The sequence below is a fragment of the Haemaphysalis longicornis genome, unplaced genomic scaffold (assembly GCF_048455015.1).
Source record: "Haemaphysalis longicornis isolate Haplotype H1 unplaced genomic scaffold, Haemaphysalis longicornis Haplotype H1 scaffold_1, whole genome shotgun sequence".
NCBI classification, from domain to species: domain Eukaryota; kingdom Metazoa; phylum Arthropoda; class Arachnida; order Ixodida; family Ixodidae; genus Haemaphysalis; species Haemaphysalis longicornis.
The window spans coordinates 149,302,720-149,319,222 of NW_027526203.1; the positions used below are offsets into that span (position 1 = coordinate 149,302,720).

The 16,503-nt window shown below is 47.5% G+C and overlaps 1 protein-coding gene across 1 annotated transcript in view; it reads right to left on the reverse strand.

Annotated features, from left to right (window-relative positions):
• Positions 1–16,503, reverse strand: part of LOC144137907 (cytochrome P450 4V2-like) — an 84,489-nt gene that overhangs the window by 26,565 nt on the left and 41,421 nt on the right. The window contains exons 7-8 of the mRNA XM_077669927.1: positions 3,167–3,293; positions 781–963 (exon numbers count right to left, since the gene is read on the reverse strand). Of these exons, the coding sequence (XP_077526053.1) occupies positions 781–963; positions 3,167–3,293 (310 nt within the window). The remainder of the gene's footprint in view (positions 1–780; positions 964–3,166; positions 3,294–16,503) is intronic.

Below are 16,503 nucleotides of genomic sequence, written 5' to 3' on the forward strand. Positions count from 1 at the left end.
ACCTGCTTAAGTACCGCTTAGCCTACACATATACTCTAGAACGCAAAAACAATACTAAGAACATTTCGTTGATAGCTAATCTTCAAATTAATCATACGCCCTATCCGACTAGACTGTCTGAACGTTGGAAAGTTCCTCGCCCACGTACAAACTACACTTTGCAGATGATTGGGTATACCCTTCCGAAGTTGTTGAATGGACTTGCATTTATTGACTTTGATATTGACTCATGTACAAAATCTATGCTGTTTAACTTGTTTGTTCGGAAAGACTATGATGTTTGGGAATAGTTCCTTGCTGTGTTTGTGCGGTTTGTTGCGTATATTTTTTTATCACTACTGCCTTCACGTCCTGATATCCACTTATTGATGCGCTATCTATTGTAGTTTTGAACATATTGTATTTTCCGTGCTAGTTTTGTTTGTCACCCACAAGTGGTGTCATGTACTGCTTGTTTTTGTTTGTTTTCCCCGCCGCTGTTGTTGTTTCTGTTGTTTCTGTTGTTTCTGTTGACCATGAAGGATGTAGGGCTTCGTCAAGTTGCTGAGTGCAGCTTTTTACCCTATTTTCCGCCATAACGGTGTACGTTTATGGAAATAAACTTCAACTTCAACTTCAACTTATAGAGCTCGTTTCATTCCTGATGTTACATTGAAAACAGTTTGAAATTGTTACACTGAAATCGTCAAAGTTACATTGAATAAATTGAAAACAGTTTCACAGGAGCGTTTCAACAACTGACTTGCCGATATAATCAGGTTTGAAGAAGAAAAGACTTACAGCAAACGTCGTCGAGACTGTATCGTAGACGGCCTCCTGCATTGTGTAGTCTGGGCAGTTCAGGTTGCTCATGAGGTAACTATCGGCGGCATGTAAAACATGCGCGTTATCTTCGCCCATTTCGCTGATTTTGTTAATACCAGCCAGCTGACTCTTCAGCGCCAATGCTCTTTTTTTAATGGCCTGAAAGAAAGCAGCAAGTTTGGGATATGGCTTTTCATTGAAGGGACAGTGGCTATTTTTTCCCCGCGGAGCTGTTGTAGGCTACCCACTGTTTTTGCGTCAGTTGGACGGGAAAAGCCCATTCCCCTCTCCTCAGTCTGGCACATTCACTCTCTGCTGCCACCTCTAAGCCCCCAGCTCTTCATAGTTCGACACGCGATGGCACATGTTGCCCTTGCAAAAACGTGTTCCCAGCAATGCACTTGTGTTTAGAACAAAAGCCGCATTTAGAAAACCGTTGCAAGCTCGCTCTTCGTAAGCTGGGTTTTTCGTACTCTGTGTTCCATAGTGAAGTCTGCTCTGGAAACCGTTCAAAGCTGGCCCGGCACGCCGGCGTGCTTTAAGCGAGAGTTTCGGTTCAACCAATAACCCACAAACAGCTCAGCTGGTGATCCACTTTCAGCGAGTTGAATGGCCCTGAATTTGTCAAGCAGCGGTAGTTTTGCTAATGCAGCTCAATACGCTTACTTTGATATCTCCGGCGCTTTCCCGTGGCATGGTCTAATGACAGATTCATCAACGTAGTTATAGAAATAATAAAGAATAAGAGTCCTTCTACTTTTGGTTTGCCCACATTTCCTTTGAGTTAACCCTTGATGCCTATTAAACATTGTTACACCATATTTCACCCTTCTTTGAGTTTCGTCAAATATTACCAAATGAGGCCACATACAGATCTTATGCGGCGCTAAAGATCACGAGGAATCCTCTAAATATTGCGAATGGCAAGAGAAGGCAATATTTGCTCAAAGGAAGCTTTTTATAACATTTAGACCGTATAAAACAGCATTGCATGGTTACTGCGTGCAATAATTTATTACCAGACTCACCGGGCGTACTAGTCATAAAAGAGCATCACTGTCCACCGTGCGCAGAAGGCGTCATCGCGCAACCGAGCAGTTTATTTGTTTTTTATTTATTTATCACGATACCCACAGCGCCAATGTTGGCATTACAGTGCCAACATAAAACAATACTGTGCAAACTGCTGTGAAAAAGACATGTCCAATATCGTAATGAAGCTTTCATCTTTACACGTGAGCATTACGGCCAGTGCAGCGATCGGGGAACAGTGGCCCAAGGTTGTATTCTGCAAGCATTACAGACCTCCCCAAAACCTATTCTCCAACTGACAGGGCGCCTTTGCTCTGAGCATGAGTGAGCACCCCGTCCCCTTCCCTTTCAAGAAGCGGTTGTGCACCATTCCCCCGGCTCCGTCGCTTTCAGGCAAGAGTATTGAGAGGAAAGCGGTTCACCCTCGTCATTTTATTTATTTATTTATTTATTTATTTATTTATTTATTTATTTTCTAAGGGGATTATTTATTTATTTATTTATTTATTTATTTACTTATTTCACAAACCGTACAGTGCCAAAGCATTGTGGAGGGAAGTGAAGCTGCTATTGGCACAGCGTCGTACATAAACCATATCAACTAAGAAAAGGTAGCGTTGAGCACCGCACACCAAATAATTTTTAGATGCGAAGCATCTCATGCTCGGGGCTGTGTCCCTCCCTCCCTCGTTGTCGTTGTCCGCCGTCCGCACACTACTGCGCATGCGCGTCTATTCAGCCCCGCCAGCGTTTGGGCTGACGTCAGCGCAGTCCACTATAAAAAGAAATACTTAGGCGGCGCCGGGTTTCGATCCCACGACTCTCTGGCCGCAACGGGAGGTACGTGGCGCTCTCCCACTGCGCTAAAACTTTTTTTTCTTTATTACCCACTGCGCTAAAACCGAGACGGGCGCACGTGCTACGAACGCGCCTTATGTCCTTCACTCATTCAAACTACGTAAAGAAGCTACTGATACAACGATGACACGCGAAGCTGAACGTCAACGGAAACGACGAACTGAAAACTAATGGGAACTTCAGTCGACCCCATGGCTACTTTGCATACTACTCAGGGTTCCCCTACGGGAAGATAGTGTAATTTTTTTGGTTTCACAAGGCTTCCAAAAGTTTGGCTTCTTCACAAAATATTATTCGGCCAGTGGCTCTTGTGGATCATCACCATTGCAAAAGACATATGCACACGGGGCCAATACAAACAAAATAAACATTCATAGCCAACAGAGAGCAAAACCGCTCAGCAAATAGTCCCGTCGACAGCTTTGCGGTTGGCTGCTCCCAAATCCATGTGAAAACACATGGTTGAACTTACGGTCAAATGCACTGCCTCTATCTTTTGGATAGTGTCCTTCCAGACCTTGCCATCTGACGTCACAGAGTAAAGTGAATCAAACCAGTCCCACGGTCGTAGGAATCGCGCTACCAGCAACCAAGTCATCCTAGAAGAAAAAATAAATAGATCAGTGCTCGAAAATATTGATTTTCAATATGCTACTGTCACGTACGGGACAGTTGATTATTTTGTTTTGAACTGTGAGCGTCATAGCTAATATTATTAGGTAGCACAAACTCCTTCATTTTGTTTATTTTTTGAGCCCCGTGTTCTAAAAAATGTGTATGACACTCGAAAAGTGGCCTAAAACAAAGGTACCTCAAACAAGTTATTATGAACTATTTGTTTAATATTTATAACATATTTTTATACAGCGAATATTTAGGACTTAGGGCATGTCGTTATTGTGCTAGAAACCAGTTAATATTGTTTCGTAATGCAAACATTTTACGCTCGCCACACTCAACAGTTAATACTCATGGCCTTGCGTACTATCCTAGGAACATAATATTTTAGCAATCATAAGACTTTTATGCAATTGCTCCACCGAATTGCTGGAGAATTTTAGGTATTGAGCTCCACCTCTCTTAATACTGAATGAAACATCTTTGACGTGGTATTGATGAGCAACATGATGATTTACCATAATTCCTGAATGTGCGAGACAACACTGTATAGCACTAAGGAAGGCTTTAGTACTCGGTCACAAATTATTTGCGATTTCGCAAAATGACAGAAGTGATTCCACAAGCGTTGGCGTTGTATTATTTGGCACAAGAATGTCAGTTGCGACGCCACTACAGTTTTAATGTCTTGGAAATACAGAGCACCGTGCGTCTGCAACTTAAAATAGATAGGAGCTCTGCCATTGCGAGGAACGATCAGACTCGAGAGGCCATTTAAAACAGCGCCTTTATCAAAACAGGCGTTTGATGATCCAAACTGTGCCACACCAAACGCAAGGTAATGCCTCGACGCCAAATACTGTTCCGTGCAGTACCCTACGATCTACCTATCGCCAAACACGGTCGAAATTGCCGCAATACTAGAGTGGCAAAAATTTCGGAGCCTACGTACGCGTGCAACTGCGTTGTGATCGATCAAGTCACGCGCATGAGTTAGTGAAAGCAGATCGCTCCTTTAAGGCCTGCGACCTGTTTCAGGACAACAATAGAACTATTGTTGCCCGCAATTTTTGTGCGCAAGCCTAACTCAAGAGGTTTGTTCAAAGGGCGTATGGTTTCGCCAGAGCTTGTGCCGACTGCTTAGAGCAAGCACGCAACGTCTCAGGAGACGGCCTCGCGTGTACTAGCTGCTAGTCTATCATTGTATCTAAATCGGCGTATGCGTAAAACATTTATTCAAAACCATTACAGTCGAACTTCGTTTTAACGAACAGTTATACAACGATTTATCGGATATGGCGAAATAAATATGAACTTTGGTTGGCCACTCTTAATTTCAATGACACTTATTTTTTGCGTAACGAAACCCAAATCGAGCGAGCCACGCTATATCGGCTGTAACGAAGAAATATTTGGTTCGCGGGAGGCTCAGAATTCAAAACCTATGCTAAAGAAAGAAAAATAGAAATTATTGAAAGATAGCACAACCATTTGTAGTAACTTGACAAACTACAGGCGTAGAAAAGGCCCTTTCGTGCGTGGACACTGTGGAAAACTGCTGTTAGCTCAGTTATGTGCAGACGAAGACCACATGCTTCTTAAAGTAAATGAAAACGCAGGCCTATTTTGTGAAACGAACTCCGTTCTTTTGTAATTTCACGCTCTCATGTTCCGGTCCATTGAGTTTGAAGCGCCACTAGGAGACAGATTAGGATTACTTCGTTTATAGTGAGTTCGAAGCCCAGAATAATGCGTTTTGTATTTACGATTTTTACGCGAGCAATACTGCCGATTTCTTAGCGAAGATTTTTACCTCTACTGTTGCAACAAATATTAGATATAACTAACTTATTTACTACCACCGTATAACTAATCAACCGTATAACTAACTTATTTACTGCCCCGATACTTCTTCGTTATACGAGGTTCAATGGTATTTGGTCTTTGCACTGAACCACAGGTTAGAAAGCACTTGTGTTGACACCCTGGTCGCAGGCGTCTGCAGCTTCGGCCTCTTGCGGGTCGTGTCGCTTTCGTTCGCAGCTGAGATTTCATTCGCTGGTAGTGCCAAGTTTACAGTGACAAGGAGAGCGCCACCAAGTAATGTGACTGCGTTTAATAATATATCTATTGACACCACCGCCGAGAATCGGGTTTAAACGAGGCAGACGTTGCACGCCCGTGTTGTAGGGGCGAAGCAGCTTATCTTGTCCGGCAGCTTGTCCGGCGTCCGGCGTCCGTGCTCACGGCACAGCACCGTGTAAATAGCAATAGCTGTGAACAAAAGGTTCACAAAAGGTTAACAAAAACAAAATAAAAGGTTCACAAAAGGTTAGAGAGAGAGAGAGAGAGAGAGAGAGAGAGAGAGAGAGAGAGAGAGATTCACAAAAGGTCAGAGTGAGAGAGAGATAGAGAGGTTTAGCAGTTTCGCGTGGCTCCTGGAGAGCCCTGCTGCGCATGCGCTAGGAGCATTAGATTAGATTGGATTGCATTTGGATTGGATTGGATTTAACTCGATTGGATTGGATTGAATTGCATTGGATTGGATAAAATTGCATTGCATTGGATTGGATTGGATTGGATTGGATTGGATTGGAATTGTATATACTGTACACATGCGTTGTCACTCATTTACATGCAAGAGTGGGCAATGTCTCGGTGGATTTCCGGTAAGAACACTAGTCAGCACACACTACAAGCAACCTTCCCTGTCTCAGCTTAGACACCCCAAATTGGTGTTAATTGAGGCCTAAAAAATCACTGCTACTCCCAGTTCACCACACAGATGGAACTGTGTAGTGTGAAACGTCGAGTCAACAAAGACAAATTCAAGATAGCAAGGAGATCGTGGAGATCGCCTGTTGTGATGAAGGCGCTGTGCACCTGTGCTTCGCCCATTCGTCATGATTCACTTCGTGGAGATGCGTGAATTTTTTTCGTTTTCTTGTAAGTGCGAGCGCAGTTGCACAAGCCGCGCCATGTCTGTGCCGCTTCATGGCGGTTTTCAGATCTGCCAAACAAATAAATCCCCCGTTTAAAAATATCAGCGAATACTAGCCTTTAACCCATAAACCTCGTATAGGTGTACATTTAGATCGGGAGTCGCAAACATTTTGAGGAGGAGGCGCAGTTGCATGAACGGCGAAGGGCCGGAGAACGAATCGGGGGGGGGGGCGGAGAAGCGGGGGAGGGGAAGGGAGGGGAGGGCTTTGCAGGCAAAGAAAAAACATTAAGCGAATTGCCAATAATATTAGCAGACAATTGACAATAATCTGGCTAAGTGGGAAGATGGGGGACAATACCGACTGAAAGCGATCAATTCTCTCTTCTTGTCTGTAGTCTAAAGTCAATTGAGGTCAAAACTAGCGTGTCGGCCTTCAGATAGGAAGTGACAGGGTTCTGACGGTTCTGACAACGTGCTGGGGGCCGTACAATACTGCCCCGCGGACCGCTGGTTGCCGACCCCTGATTTAGATGGTTCCTAGATGCGGTTACTTATTGCGCGAAAACGTCACACGCGGCGCATGCATAAATCCATGCTTTCATTGCGTCAAAATAGTTAATTGAATATCGCGAAAAGGAACGGTTCTAGGTAAGACAATACTCGCATCGATCACGAAGAGGGCGCACAATCGTATAATTTTACCTCATAAACCACATATCGGTATACATTTATGTCATTTGTAAAATGCGTTTACCTAGTGCGCGAAAAATAGTCGCCTGGGGTGGTTCTTCGTTTGCGGTTTGGGCTTTGAAGGTTTGTCGATCGATTGGACGCACTTTCAGCAAAGGTTTGGACGCACTTCTAGCTTTCGCGCTTTCCTCAACTTTCTAGGATGGGTAGGTAAGTCTTTACAACCGCTACCGGGCAATAATGTTTGTCTAGAGCTGCTAACTGGGGTGCTTTTCTCCCGTGGGAGCTAGGCTTGCTATGTTTTTAGAGGTGATCCAACGTTGGGGAGCTTTGAAGCATGTTGGAAAGGCGGTGGTTAGCGTACCCCTTGTAGAGGGCCATTTTGTCGTTGGTAAAGAGGGTACTCATTTCCACTTAGATAGACCGCCTTGATCTTGGAGGCTAATTGGTGCCGGGACGTAGATTGCTGGGATGGGCTGCGGTTGCAGAGAACAGTAGCTACTTACAGCTAGTAGCTACTTACAGTATCCTAAAGCATAGAATGACGTTTCTGGTTTTGTGCGGGTACTGTAGTGCATGTCTACGTCAAGGGGGAGGGAGAAAAGGTCGCTTGTTTGCCCATACTACACTTATGCACCAAGTGTTCTTTTGTGGGATACATCCGGAGTCCGTGGAGACATTCTATGACTAGTTCTATTAAATCTTTTAAGAAATATTGGTGTCGCGAGGCGCCACGTACCTCGTTAGTGGTATACTGCAACGCGTGCATGGTCTTCGCTGAAAAGTCTTCGCCTGGTACATTAGCACGGTGCTCCTAAAATTTCTTATATCTCAACAACTCCCTGTAGGATTGCGTATTGCGAAGCCGCATGGTTAGGTTTTGAATTGATTAGATCCAAGCAAGTAACATAAAGCCCTGTCTGCAATATCCGCGTGTTCACGGCGCACACGGAGACCTGGAAGGCCACAATCTTTCTCTACCTGAGTGCGACAATTCTCTCGCCCAGTGCATTAATGAGAGTAGAGCATGACACTGGAGATCCAGTTCTGAACATAATGAGAACATCTTGAAGCCGGCGGAGATGTGCTTCACTGGGGACTTGGCTTCGATTTTCAATTCTGCAGATTTCGAGCAATTGCGATCCTTGCGTTAGGACGTGCGCTTCGTCCGCAACCAAGTTGCCGTTGCTTTGGATGTGGAGACCTCGTATCACGATCTCCTTGCTATCTTGAATTTTTTTTTGTTGACTCGACGTTTCACTCTACACAGTTCCATCTGTGTGGTGAACTCGGAGTCGCAGTGATTTTTTAGGCGTCAATTCAACACTAATTTGGGGTGTCTAAGCTGATACAGGAAACGTTGCTTGTAGCGTGTGCTGAAGTTTTTCTGGGGAGCCTTTCAAATTCCAGATTGTGACAGCGTCTGCGTAGATGCAGTGTTGGAGGTCGGGGAGATTCTACAACATGCCGTGAATCCTAAGCGTGGCAAGATCAAGGATGTCCGGGGTATCACTGCACCTAGGAGAATTCTTCGTTGAAGGTGTTGAAGGTATTGAAGGTGTTGAAGGTATAGTATACGTTGAAGGTATAGTACTTTTGTAGTCCCCTACCTGTATGCCTAGCCCTTTCGGCCCTGGTGTCCTATATTTAGTATCTTAACCGAAATTATTTTAGCACTTTCAGACAAAAACTAAAACAATTAGTTTTCTGGGAATTAGATCTTCAAGGATGCTTCTATCAATAAGAATCACCATTGTTCGTTCTTTGCTACAGCTGAACGCTTGAAAAAGAAAGGCATTGCAGTGAAGACCAGGCAAACGTAAAAGTCACAGCGTAAACCGAAGCCCTAATTTTATGAAATGGCAGTTCATCTCAAAATACTTGCTCTACCGGCTACGTTTTTTTGTATGCAGGTTTAGTACGTTCAAAATTTAAGAAATCTTTTTTTTCCAGAAAAACAAACAAAATGTTTGTTTTGCTGGAATGAAAAATTTTACATGCCTACTGATCTAATTAGATGTCATGCTGATAGATTGCTAATTATCTGCATGAGAAGCTAAATTTTTCCTTTGTAAGTTTATAGCGTCCAAATAATAACGAAAGCGCACACAAACAATCTTTTCGATTGAAAGAAAAAATTCAGGGCTGAAAGGGCTAGTATAGAAATTCTCAGAATGTGCCGGATGTAATTGTACATATTTGGTCAGCCTTTCTTAGATTCCTCGTCGTGCACGGTCGCCTACTGTGGTATGTTGTCGGCAGCTTCATGTAGTGTTACGAATCGGCCAGCGCCGCCATACTTTCCCGCAGCACTCCACGGCTGTGCGGCGAAGCCACCTCGTGCGCCTTTCTGCCGTCAGGCGCCACCATGTCGGTGACAAGTTGCGACAAGCCGAGCCAGACGCTTCGCTTTCGGCGCATTTCAAAACTTCGGCGGCTGCCGGCGAGGCTCGTCTCCACGCTCTTCAAGGACACAGAGGCCCCGCGAACTCAGCGGAGTCCTCCTCTCCCCTCTCCCGGACTCAACGTGCGCCGAGGCTATGAACGGCTTACGAACTCTGGAAAGAGCGTTGTGTGTGTCTGTGACGTTCGTGGCGTGTTGCCGCTTGTTGCGTTTTGACCGTTACCGCTTTTGGGTATAAATAGACCCCCGCAAGCGTTGTAAACCATTCCTGGTAGAGCAGCAAATCGATGCTGTCGCTCTGTTCGAGTCCTGTATTGTAACCTCGCCCGTCGGGGCATTGTTTTTTTGGCTTCGGCTCACCTCTCGCTATGAAGTAAACAGTTACGTTGGCCTATCAGCTCTGAATTTCTTCCCGGCTGCGGCTCGGCCCGCCCGGTCGCAACAGTAGCTCACTGGTCGCGATGAAATTGAGCTGCATTGAACTGGGATCATTTGTGACCTCTTCACATAAGGCCCGTATTTTTTGCTGTAATTGCAAATGTGCTGTAACTATGGCTGTAAATATGGCAGGCAGGGAGTCTTGTCTACGTGGTTTTGAAGTCATCTCACGCCCATTCACTTTAATAGTTTCCCAGAATCGGAGGTCTCAGTTATCGATCGATTGATTGATTGTAGGGTTTAACGCGCCGACGCAACGCAGGCGATGAGGCGCGCCGTAGTGGAGGGCTCCGGATTAATTTTGACCACCTGGGGATTTTTATCGTGCGCCGAAATCTCGTACACACGGGCGTTTTTACTTTTCGCCTCCATCAGAAAAGCGACCGGCGCTGCCGGGAATCGAACCCGCGACCTCGTGCTCAGTAGCGCAACGCAGGTCTCAGTTATCGGTCTCAGGTTAGGATCATTAATTTTAGAATAAATCTTTATCAGCCCCATTACCTCCGGATGGGCCGCGGTGGTCCAGCAGATAAGGCGTTGTGCTGCTTAGCGCAAGGACGCGGGTTCGATTTCCGACCGCGGCAGCCGCTTTTCTGATGGAGGCGAAAAGAAAAAACGCCTGCGTGTACGAGATTTCGCCGCACGTTGAAGATCCCCAGGTGGTCAAAATTAATACGGATCGCTCCACTATAGCGCACCTCATCGCCTGCGTTGCGTCGGCGCGTCAAACACAACAATCAATCAGTCATTACGTCCGGATGTTTGGCATATTGCGGTGTTCGGCGTAGCGAGGGCGCGGCGCTATCTCTTGATAATATCAGTGCGTGCGGCCACCGTGCCTCCGTCGGGGCACCTGTCTACATGTCCGTGCTCGGATTAAGCTAGAAATCTTTCTCCGTGTACCGGTTTATTGTACTTGCGCGCTAGCTGTATAAGCGGACAGCCGTATTTATTGATTGTAGGGTTTAACGCGCCGACGCAACGCAGGCGATGAGGCGCGCCGTAGTGGAGGGCTCCGGATTAATTTTGACCACCTGGGGTTCTTTAACGTGCGCCGAAATCTCGTACACACGGGCGTTTTTGCTTCTCGCCTCCATCAGAAAAGCGGCCGCCGCGGCCGGGAATCGAACCCGCGACCTCGTGCTCAGCAGCGCAACGCCTTAGCCACTGAGCCACCGCGGCGGGCGGACAGCCGTATCTCAGTATTCTGTAGTTGTACGTTGTACTGGCGCCAGTCCATGCGTCGAATGAAACAGTAAGTCCCGGCCGCCAAGCCGTCTGCTTCCGTCATTTCCAAACCCAACAGCGGCTATCAGGACAGAATAGATTCAACGTAGTAAATGATGGCAAATAAAAAACTACTTACAATAGCAATAAGCAGCGACGTTTTCCTTCAACTACCAGAATTTTTGCTGTAAAGGGGTGCCATCTTATAGTCATGTCCAATAGTACGGTTTTTACTGCGAAGCAGTATATGGCTTACCCCCCCCTTCAATTTTTATTCCGGTGTCATAGATTTACTCGGCGCCGATCCTCCGCACCACCGCTGACACTTCTTTCACAATTACTTTCCCCCTCGCCTCCACCGATGGCGCTTTGGCAAGTCGTGCAGTCGGCAGCTAACGGCGGTGGTGCGGTTATCAGGTGATTTCCAAAAATAATCGGAAGCACAGATGGGCGTAAAGAATGCACTGACGAGTACTACACTCCCAAATATGAAATCTGTGCGCAGCGCGAGCTGCAGTCTTCTCGGTCACGGCGCATTTCTGCTGCGTCGCAGCAAGTGTTCGCGTGATCAGCAAACGCACGGCGGCGTGCGCTACTCTGCTGCTACCTCGCAGTGCACCGCCGCCGCCGGCCAGCATGTTGCAAACCCTGCTTGAACCTCCCGCACAAATGTCACGTGGTTCGGATTCGCCCCGTACAAGGGAGGAGCGAGAAGTTTTGCATTTCGTGTTTGAACCTCCTGCGCAAACGTCACGTGGTTTGGATTAGCAGAGAATGGAACAGCGGCTGGGGAAAGTGTCAGGGGGAGGCCGCTCCTTGGTGGCGACACATGAAACGTGTGAGGGAAAGGCAGTGAGAGAGATGACGCCGTAGCCGCACGTGTCGTACTCCACTTCACCCTTCGTTAGACGCTCCTCTCCGTTTTCTCCCTTTCGTCGCTGCCGCGTTCGCTGACTCGTTTAGGCGGTTGTAAACAGGCGCGGCTACCGCGGAGCCCAGGTAACGGCTGCCAAAGGGCTTCCCCTAAAACGACCGAAACCCGCAGTCGCCGTTTCCACTGAAATTCACTACACCAAGTAGCTGCGAGTCCCTCCCGCTAGAAGAGAAACTTCCTCAGCTGGAACGCTGGCTTGAGCTCATATTTATTTTTCAGCTTGGAAGGCCTTCTGAGCGACATTCTCGCCGGGGTCTTTCACGCCCAAGTATGCGTCATCACCGGTTGTCGGTTTATGCGTGCACGGATTGCGGGTAGGAAAAGGGGGGGGGGGGTGCACGCACAGCTGAGCTTCACTCCGCTACCTATGAAATGCCGGTTGTACTGGTGGGAGATTTAGATGTCGAAATTACATAGCTCAATGCTGTTAGGCGGCTGTTCTCCTCAATCGAGTGGTTCGGGTGTGGGTTGTTGTGTTACACAAACATCTTACACACAGACAGATGCATACGAAAGGGAAGGAAAATGGACAGCCACATGTTTGTACGCGAGAATAGAGCTCAAGGGCTTCCAGGTTTTTATTCGTTATGGGACGGATGCATGCCGTTCGTTTGGAGGAAGAAGAGCAAGAATTGAAGCGTTGGCACGAACACAAGCGCGAATGGGTGCAAAAAGAACGGGAAGCCGCTGGCACCACCGTTATCGCGTCAAGTTCAGCTCGTCCAGTAGCGGCGAATCCCTCCCGGATGAACAGCAAATTGCCCGCCTGGAACGCCGGCGTGAGCCAATATCACTTCTTCAGAGGCCTTTAAGGGGATATTTTCTACGGCGTCTGTCACTTCTAAGCACGTGGACATGACCGGTTACCGGTTTGTACGTGCGCAGGTTTGTAGTGAAGAATAATGTGGGGGTAAGGGGAGGCGTGCACGCGCAGCTATCCCGTACTGATGGATGGCATGTCCGTTGTGTTGGAGCGAGGTTTAAACGTGGACGTTAAACGGCCCAATGGGACCTGTCCGAAGTCCTTCGGGGTAGAGCGGATTGGGTTTGTGTTTAGGCTATGTTCAGATTACTGACGCAAAACCCGTATCGTGACCTATGGACGTAAAAAAATGTCATGTCACGCAGTTTTTTGGCTGAAACGTGGAATGACGTCATCGGGGCTCATACTGTTGCCGCTACTGTCGTAATAACTTTACGTTATTACGACAGTTGGGGCAACAGTCTGAACCCGGACTTACACAAACAGTAACATGCTGACGCCGCGGAAGGGACACAGACAGTTCTATGTTTATCTGCAAGAACAAATGCGTCAGAGCTTCATTCCGTCAGAGGATCCGTCAGAGATTTATTCAGCTAATTGGCTAGGAAATATTTTCCATCGCAACTTACGATAAACATGTTTTGTTACGTGCACTCCGTGGACTGCGTCCCGCTTTGCAGGTCACCGGTCTTCACAGAGTGGAAGGGCACTAATTTTTCTTATCTCTTCAGGAAACGACGTCGCATCGCTACGCAAATAGGAGGCATTTTTTAAACGAGTGGCGCAATTCGCTTCTATTCGCGATTCCCGCTGCTAGCTGCACGTTACCCGGGCGCAGCGACGAAAAATTTGGATCATATCTCATTTCCCCACCGAGAAGTGCGCGTAAGCATCGAGGCTACAGGAGAGAAGGAGCTCCATCAGGGCCAAATCGGCATTTTCGTACAGGAAATGGTTTGTCCCATGAAAACACTTTGAGGAGGGTGCGGGAGGGGGGGGGGGTGGAGTAACCGGCACTGTAAAAAATGCTTGCACGCCCTCTTGTTCTTCGCCCTCAAGTTGGAAATTAAATATTTTACTTTTAAATACTTCGCGACCTTCTGTTGGGGCCTTGCACTTTCTTCCCCAAGAGAAGAAACAACACAGGGTGGGATTTTTAATCCAAAGAGAAATAGCAAGAAATGTGGGGGTATATTTCAGCATTAGTGATAGAATAGCGGCTTTTGTGATCAAGCTATAAACAAGCGATACAGGTTAGAGCTAGTACAGTCATATGCGTCAACAACCAACTATGATGATTAAGCCGTACATAGCTTCTACGAAGACGTCGAAGAAGGCAACAACGCAGCTAACAATTGTAATGGGAGACTTTAACGCAAAGGTCCGTTAGAAGCAAATGGCAGAAAGGTCAGTGGGAAACTTCGGAATAGACAATCGCAACAGTCGAGGAGGTACACTGGTGACATTTGCAGAGAGATATAACCTGAGGTTAATGAAGACATTCTTATACAAACAAAATTATATCAAATCGTCTTGGGAAAGTCTCCATGGTACAACCAAAAACGAAATCGACTTCATTCTAAGTGACCACCCGGGTTTCGTGCAAGACCTAGCTGTGCCCACTTCCAAGTAACATTCCGCGCAGCAATCACAGGAGGAGGAGGAGGAAACAACTTTATTGGGAAAACACCTGCTGCGGGGACGCGGCCTAGGACGTCGTGATAGCTGGGCCCCTGTCAAGGCTTACTTGCGCGTCCTCTGTTGGAGGAGTACTTTCAGGCCGTTGACGGTTCAGGGCAGCCACCACCAGCTGGACGGCCTGGAGTTGTGAGTTGTAATGACATCTCTCGCTGCTGCTGTAAGCTGCGGCGGGAGCGTGGTGCCTTTCGCTTCTTCTGGATGAGTTCGGCAGTCCCATAAGACATGGGCCTCCGTGGCTCTGTCTCTATTACACAGTTTGCACAGATCACTGGTATACACTTCTGGACATATATGCTTAGCTATCACTGGGGTCAGTAGAGAGTTCGTCTGCAATTGTCTATATACCACTGACTCTTTCCTTGTTAATTTGGGATGGGGTGGGGGAAAGGTCCTGCGGCTATGTCGGTACCACTCCAGGATCTCCCTGTATGTGGTGAGTGGTGTCGTTTCTTCAGGCACCTGCAACCCTGGTGGGAGGCTCGGACTCTCGGACGCTTCGCGGCTGGTAAGCGCGTGTGCAGTCCGGTCCGCCTCCTCGTTGCGGTTGCTGTGCCCTTCTCGTGAGTTCAATGGGCCCACGTGTGCCGGGAACCATCTTATAGTCACTGGTGCCGACCGGGGGGGTAGGGTACCGCACACCCTCACAACACTGGGGGTCACACTGTTTGTAGCATAACTGGTGATCGCTGAGCGAGAGTCACTTAACACCGTGGAGCATTTCGGATTAGTGAACGCCAAGGCAATGGCCATTTCTTCAGCGTTTTTCGTGTCTTTGGCTTTGATGCTGCCCGCCGTGTATAGGTCGCCAGTGGTGGCGGCTATCACCACTGCGGTGTAGGTGTCTGGTCGACCTGGGTGTTGAGCGACGTCGACGTAGAATGCTCCTGTGTCCGTGGCGTGAGTGGCGGTTAGGGCCTTGGCTCTCGCGAGTCGTCGTTCTCGGTTGTGGTCTGGATGCATATGTCTGGGGATGGGACATATACGTAGGTTGTGTAGGAGATTTCGTGGCAGTGGTAGTGATTGTTCGCTGTTACGTTGTGATTCTTGCTTGCGAAAGCCCAGGCGGTCCAGGATGTGTCGCCCAGTGCGGGTTTGCAGTAGCCTCGTACGTTGCGCTGTGCGCTGAGCCTCGGCAATTTCTTCGAGAGTGTTGTGCACGCCTAATTCGAGAAGCTTCTCCGTACTGGTGTGGTTGTATAGGCCTGTCGCCATCTTATACGCCTTGCGGATGAGTGCGTTGAGCTTTTGGCGTTCCGCTGTCTTCCAATTGTGATAGGCGGCCACGTATGCGATGTGGCTAATGGCAAAAGATTGTACCAAGCGGAGGAGGCTGGCCTCTTTCATGCCCGCATAGCGCGTGGATATTTTCCGGATTAATCTGATTGCTGTGGTGACTTTGGTTTCGAGCTTATTTACGGTGAAGCCGTTGCATCCACGCGCGTCGAGGTGTAAGCCCAAGACTCGCAAGGTCTTTACGTGAGGGATGACGGTCCCGTCTCTTGTTCTTAGAATTATGCCGTCGGCCGCCGTGATGTTCGTGCGTCGCCCGTAAGGTGATAAAACCAAGAGTTCCGATTTGGTTGGGGAGCATATTAGTCCAGTGTCACGAAGTCGATCTTCGATGACGTCGATTGCTTGTTGTAGGGTAGCCTCTATGTGGCCGTCGCTGCCTCCCGTAACCCATGGTTGCAGGCAAGCTAAGGCTGAATGTCAGAATCTAGAAAATGAAACTCGTGAAAACTAAGAAACCCCGCGTGGAATCAGTCAGAGCCAGATCGCAGGAGTTTAAGATAGCTCTTCAAAGCAAATGCTCGATTTTGAACGAACAGAAAGAGGTCAGCGTAGACAGGCTATATGACAACCTAACATCGGCACTTAGTGGATCAGCAGCAGCTGTGGGAGAAGCAGCATGTAGAGAACAAACTGGAAAACTAAATAAGAAAACAAGGAACTAATTGCCGAACGTAAGAACATGAGAGTTTCAAGTATGGTGGATCGAGTTAAATTGGCCGAGCTGTCAAAACTGATTAACCAAAATACGGTTAAACCTGGATATAACGACCGTCTATCTAGCAAATTCTATTTTCAAT